This window comes from Dendrobates tinctorius, unplaced genomic scaffold (genome assembly GCF_039654945.1).
Source record: "Dendrobates tinctorius isolate UK_male_01 unplaced genomic scaffold, ASM3965494v1 ptg000315l, whole genome shotgun sequence".
In the NCBI taxonomy this organism is placed as follows: domain Eukaryota; kingdom Metazoa; phylum Chordata; class Amphibia; order Anura; family Dendrobatidae; genus Dendrobates; species Dendrobates tinctorius.
This window is the reverse complement of record NW_027361982.1, coordinates 2,812,491-2,830,151: the sequence shown is the minus strand read 5'-3', so window position 1 is coordinate 2,830,151 and position 17,661 is coordinate 2,812,491. Positions and strand designations below refer to the sequence as shown.

Here is a 17,661-nt window from a genome sequence, read left to right as displayed (position 1 = left end):
ATACTGAGGTAGTCTGGGGCATGGGTGCCCAGGTTTGAGGTGGACTTTTACTGGAGGCACTTTGAGCAGACCCACATCCTCAGGTCCAGTTGACCACAGAGTGGTAGGTAGATTGGGCAAATCCGGGGAAGGTGTCGTTTGCAGAGTCATCATCATCAGAGGGAAAGCCTTAAGGACACAACGATCTTCAGTGCCTTGTTGTGAGGCAGGATCTTGTAATTGCAATTCCATCCCTTGATCACCGAAGATGATGGTAGCGTGAAGCCTTTGAAGGAGGTCAGCTCCTAGAAGGTTGACGGGGCAGGTTTCAGACACCAGAAATTTGGCAAAGACACCAGAGAATGGGCCAGCTGGGACGGGAACAGTGAGTGGTGATGAGGTTTGTTGACCTTCAACTCCAATACATGTGAGGAAATCTGAAGACAGGGAGACTGTAGGAGGCAGCTGAGATGAAGAGATAACAGAGGTGGCCGCCCCAGTGTCCACTAAGAACTTGAGAGGTTGATTGTCCACTTCCAGGGTCACTGTACCACAAGACGAGGAAGTACAGGTGGCGGGAAAAGTGGGCACCGGTTGGCCTGAACTTCATGAGTGTGGAGGAGGAAGAGGTCTCTGAGGGTGCCCCCTGCGAGGACAACTTCTTCTCATATGACCAGGGCTGGCACACTCCCAACACAGAGGTCTCCCTTGGTCATCACGAACTGGTCTGTCCCTGTAGTTTTGGCCCTGGGACCCTCTCGGCCTCAAGCGTGGTGATCCATACCGATCCTGAGCCTGATACACCATAACAGGTACTTCTGAGGCTTCTGCCATATACATGGCTGGTTTCTTCTTGCCTTTGTCCTTCTGTGCTTCCTTCTCTGCTTCTTTTTCTTCCCTTTGAAGCATTTTCTGATAACTCTTCACAACAGTGAGGGCCTGTTTTAGGGGACCATCAGGTAATTCGGGACGAAGCTTCATGACCTTATCCTTCAGTGGATCTTCCAGACCATCAATAAAAGCACGGACCAACAAGGCTGCCTGCGTCTTCACATGAGTTGAATAACCCAAGTCTTCAAACTGCATAGTTAGTCTGGCAGCGTATTTCTCCACAGCTTCACCAGATTCTTGTTGTATATCCTGTATTGATCCTGCTTCGTCACAGAGACGATCCTGGGCCCACTTTGTGAGTTGAGCGATAAACTCCTTTCCAGACTTGAACTTGTTGAGAGGTCCTGCTTTAGTGGGGTCCAATTCCTTCATGATGGTGGGGAGAAAATATTCGGAGGCTTTGATTGAGGTGATGCCTGATAGATCAGACCATGTAGCCCCGTAGATGCTCCTAGTCTGTTCCAGTTTCCTTACATACTGCATGGGAAATTTGTCCGGGTCAGGTAACTTGTTAACAATAGCATCAATTTGTACCGGAGTGAAGGGTTTGTATTTCAGCTTCAGCCCTTCTTCTTCTTCGTCATGTGTCACTGCCTCATCCTTCGGGGCAGTTGGGGGTGCTGTGGGTATTACCTCATCCAGGGGCTTTATACCTGTGTGCATCAGTGGTATCATGTATTCAGCTACCAAGGGCATGATGCCCTCTAATCCGGATTCATGGTAACAGACGATCCTAACTTCTTGTAAATCGAGATCTGGGGTTGATTGGAGACAATTCTTGATGACTTCAACGTGTTCCTTCATACAGGGGCCCAGTGGGTATCCAAAGAGTCCTGAAGATATCAATGGTATAGCCAAAGTTCTACGAGGAAGTGTATCTCTCCCTAGCCGTCCTGCAAAGATAAGCACTGTCTGTAAGGCGGTCTGCAATATTGTACAGCAATGCTCGGGTGTCCTGTAATCATATATAGGGCCTGCAGTGTGTAACACTATATCACAGGGCAAATTCCCTCCCTGGGTGGACATAGCGTCTCCTGGATGCAAGGGGCCATAATTGGTAAGGTAGGCCTGACACTCTTGGGTTATGGCTGGGCCTCCCTTTTTAGCTATCTGTTGGGCCAAACCACCTCTATGCGACAGGGTAGAGTTAGCTGGGTTCACTATGGCTCCTACCTGGTGGGTAACTATGTCCCCATACCCCACTGAGAAAAGAACCTGGAAGCCCTGAGGTGTGATGTAATAGCGTGAATGACAGGGGAACCAGATTTCAGGGTCATGGGGCAACCTAGAGGATTTGTTGAGAGGGGTAGGTAGTGGGCTCCTTCCGGGCCGGGGGGATTCGAACGGACCTAATAGCAGTGGCGGGGCAGGGGGAATTGTAGCAACCTGATTGTCAGAATCTTCTGATCCCTCATCATCTCCGATAGCCTGGCGCCTCATACGCATTACGGACCGGAAAGCCGTACTGCCGGTCAGGGCATCAAGAGTGAAGGGACCTTGACCAGGTGTATTTACAAATATCACAGTGGGTTGCACCGGGAGACTAGGCCCAGAGGCCGGAACAGAAACAGGAACATTAGAGGTGGGAACAGCATCGGTCGGTGCCGGAGGTTTCTCAGGAAGTGGTGGTCCCTGATAGTACTCGCCGGAAAGTGTTACCAGCGGACATAGTGGCTGGGGAGGAATTCCGGGTGCACCAAGATGGCTGCCGGTGGAGGCGTGGCATGCCCCACTTCCGTCCATGGTCTGGGCGGAACCCCAAGGACGGCCCGCCCCACACACACGGCAGGTTTCCACCCAGGTTGGATTCTGCACGCCACAAACAGGACACACCCACGCTTCTGGAGAGCTCGTCTTGTCGCCATTATAGGGCGGTGGTTGGGACTGCATTTTCATCATCAGTGGCACGGCGGCCATTTTACAATCTATAAGATCACAGTTCAAAGGCATTTTATAACCAAACACAGGTTCCGCATTGTCTGATCCTCCTTCCCCATCAATCTCTTTCCATCCTTCATTCTTCAAGCCTCGCGCAACTCGCAGATGAGCTTGTGCTTGTTCTAACAATCCTTTATCTTTCAACATGCCTCGTTTGTTCTCTATGAGATTATGCCACATAGCCGGCTGTAATCTCCCTGACGAGGGCAATCCTACATGCTTATACAATCTCTCAACATTCTTGACTGCCTTCTTGCCTTCCCGTGACGCTACTATTGCCTTGACCTCCACAGCATCCTCATCTAACTTGTGGGGCACAGACTTCTTCTGCTTTAAGATACGCAGCATGACTCTCACAGAATACTATGGTTCTCTGCAGAAAAACCACTGGTAGCGATATCAACACTGATGTTCCACAGTACGGAGCCTCACGTTCGACGTACTAGGAAAAGAGCCTCGCGCTCAATATTTCCTTTCCCTAACCTTGAACAGCAGTGATTAACAGATTATCCTGCCACGATATTCCAACAGTCGGGAGGCGGTCTCCTAGTGAGAGCCCTCCACAGAAATACAGGTGGTCCCTTCTCGGGACGTCTTAATTACCTAGCTGGTACAATATCACAGAGGCTGCGTCTCCTATCCCTTCCTCTAGGTTGCCCCACAATCTGCAACTAGCTCAATTTATCACTCCACTTCACTACTAGACAATAGTCACGGGTAGGGTGGTTGAATGGAGTACAATGACCGGTGGAGGAGGTGTGGTGTACACGAGGACGCGCAGAATGCGACGTCTCTCAGTTGCTGGTTCAGAGCGTGGCACAGGATCGCACTCAGTCTCACCACTCGACCGGTCACCCCTCAGACCCAAGGAGACCACAGACAAACCAATAACGGCTGAGACACTAGCAAGTGTGACACATACAGTGTATATGATCTCACTTACCGTGTTTTGGAGGGTGATCAGTCCTCGAGGTCAGCCACTACAGGTATCATCCACAGACATCCAGGCATGGGTCCAGAGGAGCCTCGGATCACTGTCCACGCCCCACGTTGGGCGCCAAATTGTCGGGGTCGTAAACGACAATGAATCCTCATTCACCAGTCATTCCAAATCATTGTGCGAGCGCAAAACATCTGGTACCGATTAAGAATGACTCAGACACGCAGCTGATTCAGTCTTAGCTAATGTCCTGCATCCACACCTGTCAGGAGCAGTACAACAACTGGCTTTATTTACAAATACACAATACTATATTGAGTGTTAGGGGAAGGCGTGCATTAGGCGGGGTTTATGCAGTATACATCTAGTGTCCAGTCTCTCTCTGATTCGTCAAAACGTCTCCCGATGGTTACTTCTTCTTCACATTCCTGAGTTATCTTTTTTTAGGAGAAATGAAACTTAACTTAACTCTTTAGACACTGAATTTAAGTGAAAGTAAACACTGGCAGCCATCTTTAATACAGTTACATTTGCATTAGCAAGCAATTAGGAAAAACTTATTGTTTCACAGTATAAAAATATAAAAGTTTTATATAAGAAAATATATTTTCACCTTGACATCATCACTGTCCTCATTGGGGCTCACAGGGTAGATACCCTATCAGGATATCTGTGAAGTGTGGGAGGAAACTGGAGACCCCGGAGAAAACCCACAAAATTACGAAGAGAACATATGGACTCTGTCCAGATGTCGGACCCCAGTGCTGCAAGGCCACTGTGCTTACCACTGAGCCACCCCTTCAATATATGTAGCACAGTGCTAGCCACTAAGCCGCCCCTTCCCTATATATGGCACAGAGCTGACCACTGAACATCTTATTTAGTATTGCCTTCCTATCTATTTGTGCTCACATTATTTATAAGGATAGAGAAAGCGGGTACTATCTGTACCCACAGGGATATAGAGAGAGGCCAGACTCCTGGCTTTTCTGGTTTTCGCATAATCAGATTGGTATACAAAAATGTTTAAAACAAAGCTTCTAAAGCTCATTCCTCCCCTACTATCCTTTAATTTACCTTCTGTGTCCAATCACCAATCACGGCACCCTTTCATTCTGTGTGATCCTTCTTTTCCTCCCCTCTCCTATAATATGCAATTTGGAATTGGTTTATACTAGTGGTGATTATTTGGACATGACTGCTATATTGATGTAAGTGTGTAAACAAGTTTTCTGCTATAAGATTTAATTGAATAAAAAGTTTATTGTTAAAAAAATATATAAAAAGCCAGACTCAGTACAAACATTTAGGCCTCCATCACACGCCCTGGTGATTCCTGTACAGGAAAATCCATTACAGGTGAGATCCGTGGTCCGTGTGACATCCTTGACTCTGTTTGCTGTCCATGTGACACATACCGGCGCCTGGGAAAAGCAGTACAGTTTGCGCTGTTGTCAGGCACCAGTGGCTGGAGGCAGCTCTCATCATTGTCGCCTGGTCTCCATGAGATTAGCGCGACCAGGTGACAATGATGGGAGTTGTACTCAGCAGCAGCTGTGTACCTCCTGTGTAAAATAAAGAATTAAATATAAAAAATGGGGTGGGCATCTGCAGAATTTTCAAAACCAGCAGAGGAAAAGTCCAAAGCTGGGGGCTGATGTTAATAATCTGGGAAAAGTGATAATACCCCATAAGGTTCCCGTGCTATTAATAACAGATCACAACTGTTTTTTTTAGCCTTGCCTGATGAATTTACAGGGGACCCCAGAAAACAAATGACGTAGGGCCCCTCTATAAATTCTAACCAGCAAAGGCTAAAAAGACAGGTGTGGGTTGATATTAATAGCCTGGGAATGGGTCAGAGATATCCATAAGATACGCCAAATCTGGCGCTTAGCCTTGCTTTTCCCACTTACCCTGTGGCAGTGAAAAGTGGTGTAATGGGATTGGGGTTGATATCAGCTTTGTATTGGCAGCTGACATCAAGCCCAGGGGTTAGTAATGGAGAGCCATCTATAAGACACCCCATTACTAACCCCATAGTAAGTTTGGAAATAAATACAGCAAGTATAAAATCCTTTATTTGAAATAAAACTCCACACCCTATTACACATTTATTTAAAAAAAAAAAAGTTACACTCACCTTTATGACTAAAATTCATTGAAGCCCGTGTCCTCTGTAAAAAAAAAATCATAAATAACCATATCTCTTACCTGTCCAACGTGAAGATAATTCTCCGATGCCCATATCCCCCGTAAAAAAGCAAAAATTACTAAATGTCTCGCCTGACCGATAAACTATTTTCTCTTTGTCCCTGTGAGAACTTTCTCATGCTAGCGGTGATCTCAGTGAGGTGAATGGCGTTAATCAGCTATGAACCCAGCTCACCTTATTAACATCACCGCAAGACACTGATGCGCTATCACGCACATCTCAGTGTCTGCTGGATGGCAGACTGAACGCTCTCATCATGCCAGTGTTCAGCCTGGCATGTAGATGTAATAGAGCTAGACTCGTCAAGGAACAATTGGATTATCTTGACATCGGACAGGCGAGGGAAATGGTTGTTTATTATTTTTGTTTTTTTTACAGGGGACATGGGCATCGGTGGATTAGGCGTAAGGTAATTATAATGGTTGTTTAATATGTTCTGTCTTTTACAGGGGAAAAGGGTGTAAATAGAATAGGCATAAGGTGAGTAACTTTGTTTTTTATTTTTAAATGAATGCGTAAAACAGGGTGTTGAGTTTTATTTCAAATAAAGGATTTTATTCTTGCTGTGTGTTTATTTCCAAACTTATTATGGGGTTAGTAATGGGGGGGTCTTCTTGACACCTCTCCATTACTATCCCCTGGGCTTGATGTCAGCTGTCAAAGCAAAGCTGACATCAATGCCAACCCTATTACCCCACCCACTTGCTAACGCCACAGGGCAAGTAGGAGGAGCAAGACTAAGTGCCAGATTTTGTGCATTTTATGGGTGCAATGTTTCTGGGGCAGCTGATAGCTGATGTTGGTAACCTGGGAGAGGGGGCAATATATTTTATCTCCTTCCCACGCTATTAATATCAACCCACAGCTGGCTGCTTAGCATTTGCTGATTTGAATTTATCGAGTGACCCTACGTCATTTTTTTTCTGGGTTCCCCCGTAAATTCAAATCAGCAAAAGCTAAGCAGACAGCTGTTAACAAAAAAATCAATCAGTGTGAACTAGAGCAATCACATACGTCCAGGACACACACCAAGAACCATTAAAGCAATTATGTTCATTTAAAAATGTATTTATTAATAAATAAAATAAATAAAAATTAATGAACCAATTAAAGGAGTCATATACAAGATGCCTCAAAAATAAGGGAACTACAACCAGAGCAGAAATAGTGAATAAGTAGTATAAATACTAAAAGTAGATAATTAAACAAAAAATGGACCACCCAATACAAATCAATGACACCCATTGTGGATGAATGGCAAGATACTGAATGACCGTTATGTATCTCAAGGTGGGTGGCCTTGAGATGGAGATTTATGTGTGTATTAATCAGCAGTGATACTGCTGAGGTGCTGGTTCAATGTGTCAGGAACTAGTTACCTACAAACCCACCCAGGGGGGGTGTTTATTAACGCTATTGTAAAGTGTGTGTGTGTGTGTGTGTGTGTGTGTGTGTGTGTGAAGGACCTGTGGTGAGGTCATAGTCATGTGACCTGGTGGGCGTGGCTATGAACCATATAATGTGGCCAGGGTAGGTCACAGGGCGAGAATGCTGGGACCTGGTTGGTCCAGTGTGGCAGGTCCCACTGAGATGGGGATTCCTGGCTTAACAGCCTGTGGAGTGGCTGTGTGTAATGGCTGCCAGCACCAGTTAGTTCCCTGGAGGGAATGAATGTCTGCTGCATGATAAAGGAACCGTGAGGTTACCCAGACGTGGGTGAGATAACTTAGGGCTAGGAAGCCTGCACATTGAACACTGCATAGCTTATATGACTATAGGACATTGCTAACAGAGGGAAACTCTGTAATGGACGCTATGCTGATTATATGCTGTTAAGTGAACTTTCTGTTGCATATTGCTTTGGTTTATGATGATGAATAAACCGAAGGGACTCTTATCAGTTTATGGACTACCCGTGCCGGATGTGATTTTGTGGCTGCTGAGCGAGTATCCCCTACTTAAATGACATCGCTACCTCACAAATGGTGGCGAAAGCTATGGGCATTGTTGTAGCCTTGTTGCTGGGAGCAACGGAAGATGACTGCAAAGTCGGTTGCTAAGGGCAACGCTGAGCCAGGAGGGCTGACAGTTGGGGGAGCCACTGCCCGGCTGTGGTTCTGGAACCGTGGGGCGGCCTAGTGAGTAAAGCACTGTCCGGATCGGTGAGCCCAGTGCGGCAGTTTCCCCAGGAGAAAGGGACTGGTGATTGCTATAGGGTGCCTCTGTGGAGAAGAGGTATCCGAGGACCTGTGGGGCCAACACAGGTAACGGACAGGTGTGGTGCCTCTGTGGAGAAGAGGTATCCGAGGACCTGTGGGGCCAACACAGGTAACGGACAGGTGTTCGTGTTGTACTGACCTGGGTCAGTGGGAAAGATTGTGTACTTGGAGGGTCCAGTGAGCAAGGTCCTGGAGGGTCAGTGTTGGGAGATTCTGGGAGAATAGGATCCCTGGAGCACGTGGTATGACCTTGGACCTGGTGAGGCGTGAGTGTTGGGCAGTCTCAGGCGGAGACGGATGTCCTGAAGAGCACCTGGTGAGGCCAGTGTGTTGGAAAACCCTGGGAGGAGGGTCGGCTCCCTGAATAGCACCCGGTGCGCCCTGTGTGTTGGACGGTATCAGGCGGAGACGGTACGTTCTGAATAGCACACACAGGACACGTGAGTTTTGTGTGGTGTTTTTTTTCTTTTCTCAACTCAGCCTGCGGTGGCTCAGTGGGAGTCAAGATGGTGACAAGCGGCTTCCTGTAACTCCGCGGGGTTACGAAGGGAACAAGTGGCTTCCGGTAACTCGGCGGGGTTACGAAGGGGACAAGCGGCTTCCTGTAACTCGGCGGGGTTACGAAGGTGACACCAGCAGTCGGTGATCGGTGACAGCAGGAGCTGTGGTGGTGCCAGCAAGGATTTGTGTGGTATCGTAAATGAGACAAACTGTTGTGTTAACTGTGGTCTAATAGACCGGTATAACGGACATGGGGAGGTCCCGAAAGGGGGCGGTGGCCCAAAAGGGGGTGGAGTCCCAGAAGGGGGCAGTGACCCAAATTGGGGTGGTAACCCAAAAAAGGGTGGAGTCCCGGGAGGGGGCAGCGACCCAAATTGGGGTTGTTCAGGAAATGGCAGCACTGGTTGCCTCACTGGGTATGTCTGGGGAACCGCAGTGTGTCTGTATGAGTTTTGAGGAGTGCGGCATGTATTTTCCGGTAATGACGGGCCACGGGTGTGTACCGTGATGCTGCATCGGGAAGGAGTCTCTGGTAGACTGGACTCAGAGTCAGGTAACTGACAGGAACTTCTCTCGTTTTATCTCTGACCGAGAAAAACGCCAGGGTTCGCTGTAAACATGGGGTCACAGTGAATTATGCAGTAGACAGAGTAATGTTCGAGGGGACCAAAGGCGGTGCGTGCCAAGGGGGCGGGATACCAGGGGACTTAGTCTATGCCTTGGAGAGGGGACGGGACTTTGTTTTGTTTGACGTATGGTCGGACGATGGAGACGTTTCGACTGTGGGGCCAGCAGACACTGAGACAGTGACGGCTCCTAAAGTGGACAGGTCAGAGGTAGAACTGACTGGAAGAAGAGCTACATCTGCCCAACTGATGGACCTGACGTCTCGTGACAAGACAGATGGTGGGCTGGGAGATGAGACGACTGGACTAGACACATTGGTGGTGGAACGTAACTGGAGGGTTCATTCGACTGGTGTGACTGACCCAGTGGTACCCTTTGACAATATAATAAAAGAGGTAGTGGTGAGACACGTGCTGGCCAAAAGAGAACAGGATCGTGAGATACAGCTGATAAAAGAGACGGTGGAAGGACATCTCGAACGGGAAAGAGTCCTGAGACAAATGGCCGAGCACAGGGTTGAGGAGCTCGAGAAAGAAGTCTTGGAGCTCAAAGAAACTGTAAATGGTCTTCTGCGGGAGAAGAACTTGGACAGTGATGAACAGCGGCCGGGTCCGACTGGTGGTGGAACGGAGCTGCTGGTGCCCGTCTTGGCAGACGGTCATGAAGAGATGAGATCTCGTGAAAATGGGGAGCGAAGAACTGAAGACAGTCACCCAGTCGGGTCAACTGTAGTGAGGGAAGTGTCCGTGGTAAAGCCAGAACCTCCTGGCCAGGAAGAGAGCAAGGCCACGACCTTCAAGTTTGTGATTGATGTACCGAAAGACATGCAAGAGGCCTGTGCTGAGGAAGGTGTGCATGAGGCTTTCAAAGAGGCGGTCAAAGCGTGTAAGGTGCACTGGGCGCCTGAGACGCGGTAGTTGGTGATAATGTCAGCCAGGGAAGACACAGCAAAGCGGGTGGCTGTCCTGAAAAACAAGCATCTGCAGTGTCTCCATGTCAAACAGTTGGTTAGGTGGAGTAATGAAAGCTGCTCGACGCCTAGAGTTAGCAAGGGAGGCTATTAATTGGTTGGGTTTGCGGAAAGAGGTAGTTCCGGTACCCAAAGCTCTGATTGGGAGAATCATTGTAAGATCCGGGAAGGTAATGCAAGACCTTGTGAATATCTCCGGGGTGATGAGGGTGAGGATCCCTCCTGATGATGACCAGGTATCCAGTGAAGAGGGTAGGATTCCCGTCCTGGTGGTTGGCTCCTTGGAAAGCCTGAGAAACTTTCGGATGCTCTTGGAATATCGAGTGGGGTGCCTGCAAGAAATTGAACAGTTGAGGCTGGACCGTCAGCGAATCAATAAAGAGGTTCGGAACACCAAGTGGCGGCCGCCTTCGACCCAAGATGTACGGACCCAAAGGGTGCCGCCAAGAAGTGACATGGTAGATGGCCGAAGAATGTCAGCAAGTGGTAGTTCGACTGGCAGGACGACGTTGAGAGACCGTAGTTCCTGTGAGACGCTGAATGAGTCAGACTCGGGCTTAACTAAGACTTATGACCGCTGGGGGCGGGGGAGGCCAGATGACGGACGCAGACGGATCTCTCGACCTGTGGGGCAAGGTGTAATAGGTGCCCGGTCTCGAGATCCTGGTGTAATGTGTGTTCAACCCCACAAGTTTGAACAGAGGGGGGAGGTATGTGGTCTAGTGACCACTGTGTCCACTAGGGGGTGCTGTATAGATGTCCCAGGAGAGTGGATGAATGGCAAGATACTGAATGACCGTTATGTATCTCAAGGTGGGTGGCCTTGAGATGGAGATTTATGTGTGTGTTAATCAGCACTGATACTGCATATAATGTGGCCAGGGTAGGTCACAGGGGGTGAATGCTGGGACCTGGTTGGTTCAGTGTGGCAGGTCCCGCTGAGATGGGGATTCCTGGCTAACAGCCTGTGGAGTGGCTGTGTGTAATGGCTGCCAGCACCTGTTAGTTCCCTGGAGGGAATGAATGTCTGCTGCATGATAAAGGAACCGTGAGGTTACCCGGACGTGGGTGAGATAACTTAGGGCTAGGAAGCCTGCACATTGAACACTGCATAGCTTATATGACTATAGGACATTGCTAACAGAGGGAAACTCTGTAATGGACGCTATGCTGATTATATGCTGTTAAGTGAACTTTCTGTTGCATATTGCTTTGGTTTATGATGATGAATAAACCGAAGGGACTGTCATGAGTTTATAGAATACCCGTGCCGGATGTGATTTTGTGGCTGCTGAGCTAGTATCCCCTACTTAAATGACAGCGTTACCTCACAAAATATATATATTTTGGCACAAATATAGGTAACGTCACAATATACCATTAATCCATTCTTCAATGCATAGTATAGGTCATTGGGCAGCTCTGTGGGATTTATTGAGGCACTTGTACCTTCCCCACCATAACATATGCTTGATTTTGTGAAGGCTCCTATATAGATCTATTTATACTAACACCAACCAAACTGTGTATATATATTGTTTACCTATAGGCTATTTCTTTGCCCTGGGTGCCATTGATTTGTATTGGGTGGCCAATTTTTTGTTTAGTTATGTACTTTTAGTATTTATACTAATTCACTATTTGTGCTCTGGTTGTAGTCCCCTTATTTTTGAGGCCTCTTGTATATGACTTCTTTAATTGGTTCATTAATTTTTAATATTTATTAATAAAAAATACATTTTTAAACGAACACAATTGTTTTAATGGTACTTGTGTGTGTCCTGGACATATGTGATTGCTCTAGTTCAAACTGATTTTTTTTTTTTGTTCCATATTAAACCATAATTTATTTTGGGACTTTCTAATGTTGATATCTTTAGCTGTGCTATTAATGGCCTGAGAACCTTATTGGATATTGTCCCAGATTATTAACATCAGCCCTCAGCCATCAGCTTTCTCTCTGCTGGTTATGAAGCACACACCGTTTTATTTTATTTAATTCTTTATTTTACACAGGATGTACACAGCTGGTGCTGAGTTCAAGTCCCAGCATTTTCGCCGGGTGGTGCTAATCACAGGGAAACCAAGCAACAATGATGAGGTGTCTTCAGCAGCCAGTGCCTCGGAACAGCGTGAACTGTGTCGCTTCTTCCCAGGCGCTGGTACCTGTCACACTGACACACATGTGCGGCACACATTTTGTCTGTGCTGCTGATAAAAATTTGACATGTCTACAGAGTTTTCACATGGACACACGGTCTGTGTGAAAACCTGACCTGTGCGCACCACCATTGAATTCAATGGGTGTGCGTGTTTCCGTATTTGCGGTCATCTACAGTACATGTGAAGGGGTCTTAAAGTGAGGGATATAGCAGGAAAAGACAAGACTATCGTCTTATCGATGCCTATACCATTTATTGCTGGAAGCAGTACTATCTTTGCCAATGTCGTTTTTTATTTGCAGTTTAGAAATTTGATTTGATAACGTTTATGTAACAAGGTTTCTCTTCCCTCTTTGTACAACCAGGAAGAGAGAAATACAGCAAGGTCCACCGGATGTCTTCAAAAATGATGATCAACATTGATCTCCTGATTCAGATGGTGCACGATCGTCCTGAGCTCTATGACCCCAAAGTGCCTTCCTATGCAGACCGCTACAAGAAGAAGAAAGCTTGGGATGAGATCTGCGCTGTCGTTGTTCCAGATTGGGATCTGTGCAGCGAAAGAGAGAAAAATCTCAAAGGTGATTCTTGATTTTATGCTGTTTTGTAAATGCTGGAAACAAAATGATAAAAAAAACAAACAAACTTGAGAATAAGAATCCGGATAATGAGAATATGGAAGCATCCTGCCTTCATAGCAGAGGTGCAATGTTATGATCTGTATTTTGAGAGTGCCAGCCCATTAATTCCCATGCACAGTGCCAGTCATAGAGTACACCCATACCCAATGCCAGCCCACCACCACCATACACAGTGCCAGCCATAGAGTGCACTAATAGGGCTAGCACACATTATCACTATGCACAATGCCAGACAGAGTCCACCCATAAACAGTGCACAGTGCCATCCTAGGTGTCTCCAAACACAGTGTTAGAAATAAAGTATACCCATAAAACATTGCCGGCCTAAGTATCAACATGCACTGTGTGAAACAGAGAGAACACTCATAAACAGTGCTAGCCCGTGTCCCTATACACAGTGCCAGGCAGAATACACCCATAGACCTTAGTGTCCCCATACACCGTGCCAGGCAGAGTACACCCATAGACCTCAGTGTCCCCATACACAGTGCCAGGCAGCGTACACCCATAGACCTCAGTGTCCCCATACACAGTGCCAAGCAGCGTACATCCATAGACCTCAGTGTCCCCATACACAGTGCCAGGCAGCGTACACCCATAGACCTCAGTGTCCCCATACACCGTGCCAGGCAGAATACACCCATAGACCTCAGTGTCGCCATACACCGTGCCAGGCAGAGTACACCCATAGACCTCAGCGTCGCCATACACCGTGCCAGGCAGAGTACACCCATAGACCTCAGTGTCTCCATTCACCGTGCCAGGCAGAGTACACCCATAGACCTCATTGTCGCCATACACCGTGCCAGGTAGAGTACACCCATAGACCTCAGTGTCGCCAGGCAGAATACACCCATACACCGTGCCAGGCAGAATACACCCATAGACCTCAGTGTCGCCATTCATCGTGCCAGGCAGAGTACACTCATAGACCTCATTGTCCCCATACAGCGTGACAGGCAGAGTACACCCATAGACCTCAGTGTCGCCATACACCGTGCCAGGCAGAATACACTCATAGACCTCATTGTCGCCATACACCGTGCCAGGCAGAGAACACCCATAGACCTCAGTGTCGCCATACACCGTGTCAGGCAGAATACACCCATAGACCTCAGTGTCGCCATACACCGTGCCAGGCAGAGTACACCCATAGACCTCAGTGACGCCATACACCGTGCCAGGCAGAATACACTCATAGACCTCATTGTCGCCATACACCGTGCCAGGCAGAGTACACCCATAGACCTCAGTGTCGCCATACACCGTGCCAGGCAGAATACACCCATAGACCTTAGTGTCCCCATACCCAGTGCCAGTCAGAGTACTCCACAGTAATCTGTCAGATTCCAGCATTGGATGGATGGAACTGATTGGTTGCTTTCTACTTTTCGTTACTTTATTTGCTCGAAAGACAATCGCAATAGGTTTTATTTGTGGCCCCAAGGCTGTGCTGGAGAGATGTTGATGATCCTCCCATCTGTAAGAGATCAGGCAGATCGGTATCAATATGTCCTCTCCAGAGTGTAATAACTGGTGTAATTTCTAAATTTAACCCTATCTCTGTCCTCCGTTATTAAGCTTCTTATCTTTATTGCATGCTGTCCACAGCCAAAGAAATCCAGACCCGATGGAGGTCCCTGAAGGATTGCTTCAGGCGGGAGCTCACCCTGCAGAAGAAGCTGGAGAACAGCGGGCTCCCCACACACCGGAGGAGGAAATATGTTCACTACGAGGGTCTGCTGTTCCTAGAGCCCACCATGAGGCTGAGAGAGTGAGTGCCGCTCCTTCACGGGGAGACCACCGTCTTGTGTAGGGGGTATCACAAGCCAGGCAATGCCCCCCGGGGAAAAAGTCTGCTAATTGCTCTCCTCCTAAAGGACGACTCTCTGGAGGGAACGAGCTGGTATTGTTTCTGCCCCACTTAAAGGGATTGCCCTATTAGGACAGACGACACGCTGGAGGAGCAGTGAATGAGAGAGAACACTTCTGGGACACCAACAATATCATAAGAGAGGAGTGCTTGTGGGGGGAGAAGTATGGCGCCTTATGAAAGAGCAGCGAGTAATATTGCCCCATCATGTGTCTGGTCGAGGCCTTGGGTGGGGGAATAGGGCGACGTGTGACACAGACAGTCAAAGGATGCTTAAGATTATTTCCCTGTGTCAGACGCTGAATTTAGGGAAATGCAGCAGAACTGTGAATTCTGTTCTGGCTGCCTCAAGATAAGAAGTTGTTTAGTGTGACCTCCTTAAAGGGATATTACATTAAAGTTATCACATATGCCCCACCTGATCAGTAGTTGTCTGATCGCTGGGACCCCCGCCAATCCTGAGAACTACTCTTAAATTCATTGTTGGAATCGTGCAGTTTTCAATCTATTGTTGTTGGGACTGCCAGAGACAGTTAGCACAGCCACACATACAGCTGAGTGCAGCTGCTGGCTCATTCTGATAAAACATGTTAGAGCACCACTGATCAGAACGTTATCCCATCCTGTAACTTGGTGATGAATCTGAAATTGTTTTTACCAATATTTAAAGTTATTTGGGGCTTTTCGGAAGCTGCAGTCTCACAATTTTTGTTAGTTGCCACGTTCTTAACTCTATTTAAATATTATTTTAGACCTTACAATTTGGGTTAAACAGATAACTTACAAGTCAGCAGCAGCCTGAAAGATGTTATTCAGCTGTATTGAGCTTTGCAATGTAGCTATGCATCCAGGTCTGGGGTGAGATGAAACACTTACTAGAAAGTAGCACTATGAAGGACATTATATTTGGGATTAATCTGATTGGGATGGGAGGTTCCTTTTGATATTGGCTGTTTCTTTAGGAGTCCGGCACTGTCACACCAGTAACGTACGATCCCCACCATTATGACTAGAAGCACTGAGGGATACAATATAATGTGTCCAGATATGAGAAAGAATTATAAACTGTAGAATAAGAGCAGCTTTAATGGATGGTGCATTGTATATTCCGGTGTGTGACTGTTGTTTCTGTCTTTAGCCCCTTCGCTGACAGCGCTGCTCCCACATCCACCAGCAATAACCAGGAACCTGCGGAAATTCTGCAGCCGATAGGCATAGAACGGTCAGCGAGCTGCACTCCTTCTCCACCAGCGCTGCCGCCACCGCCTACACCCCCAGCACCAAAAAGAAACCGGAAAAAAGCTGCGAAAGCATCAGAGAGCGACTGGGAAACGCACCTGCTGGACGTCATGAACACCCTGAAAGAGAAGAGCGAGGAGAAAAGCAACCCGGATGAGATCTTTCTGAGAAGCCTCCTGCCTTTTGTCAAAAAAGTTCCCGAGGAGAGAAAAATCGACATGCAGCTGAGCATGATGCACGTAGTGAAACGGTTCATGGAGGCGCCGCCTGTTACACATCAGCACAGCAACAACTCCACTCGGACCCCAGCACAACCCACATTAAAACCCACCCGGAAACACAGACACCAGCGGCCAACGTCACCCCAACACTCGGTGCCAGCATTCACCCCATCACACAAACCCCCGGCCCCTCAGACTCACCCAGCAGCCCTCCATAGATTTCAGGAGGCAGAGTTCACCCATGGTCCGCAGCCAAATTCTTCTCCATCGTCATCCCCCTCCTCGATCGAGCCGTCGCCCCAGAGTCAGAGAGACTCTCCGTACTACTTTGACTTGTAGCTGCTGAGCTGCGTATATTTTTATATATATTATTTTTTTACATTATTTATATCACCAGCGTTTCTTCCAGATTGTTCTGCTCGCCCATTATAGCTAAACTTCACTTCTACACCCTCCCCAGCCCAGCGTTCCCGGGACCCTCCATATTACAGCAGACGGGGGTGAAGTAAAAGTCTCCATAAAGCTTTCCTGTTCAGTCTCGTTACTTGTAATACAGACTGACCGAAAATACGAAAGAACCAGAACCGACCTTTCCCTCTGTGCAGGATCTAATTCTAAGGTTCAGTTGTCTCTGAGCTACTGGGTGGAGATGAGCCACTATAGTGTCCTATACACAGCACATAGACGTGAAAGGATACCAGGCTTTAAGCAGCTTATGTTTAGAAGCGGCAGCAGCATGAGCACATTTTAGAGCAGTACAGAACAGTGTAGCTGTGAAACCCAGAACTGGATTTAGGAAAAAACAAAAGAAAGGTGCAGAATGTAATAGTAATTTTATTTCTATAGCGCCAACATAATGCACAGCACTTTACATTTTCGAGGGGTCTTTTACAGACAATAAAGACATTACAGAATAACACAAAGCTCTGATACCAGGAGCAGTGAGGATCCAGCGGCTGACAAGCTACAGTCTAGGAGGAAAAAGGGGGACACGAAAAGTAAATGGTAACAATTGCTTGCATTGTACTGTGTATATGTGTGTGGGTGGCTCTGGCAAAAATTAAGAGACTACTGCACAGTTTTATAAAAATCAGCTTCTCTACATGTCTGACAGCCATTCTATTCCAGTGTCAGTTGAATTCCAACTAGAGTACATCTCATTCTACTTAATGTGCTTTTGTGATGTGATTTTGAACCAGTCACAGAAGAAGAAGTAAGCAGGCTCCTTGCATCTTCTCGCCCAAC

The 17,661-nt window shown here is 47.4% G+C and overlaps 1 protein-coding gene across 1 annotated transcript in view; it reads left to right on the top strand.

The window, feature by feature from the left end:
• LOC141073818 (uncharacterized) overlaps positions 1–16,943 on the top strand; it is a 52,274-nt gene extending 35,331 nt beyond the window's left edge. Inside the window, exons 7-9 of the mRNA XM_073561273.1 lie at positions 12,808–13,023; positions 14,695–14,857; positions 16,095–16,943. Coding sequence (XP_073417374.1) covers positions 12,808–13,023; positions 14,695–14,857; positions 16,095–16,755 — 1,040 coding nt within the window. The 3' untranslated portion in view covers positions 16,756–16,943. The remainder of the gene's footprint in view (positions 1–12,807; positions 13,024–14,694; positions 14,858–16,094) is intronic.
• Positions 16,944–17,661: the final 718 nt, after the last annotated feature.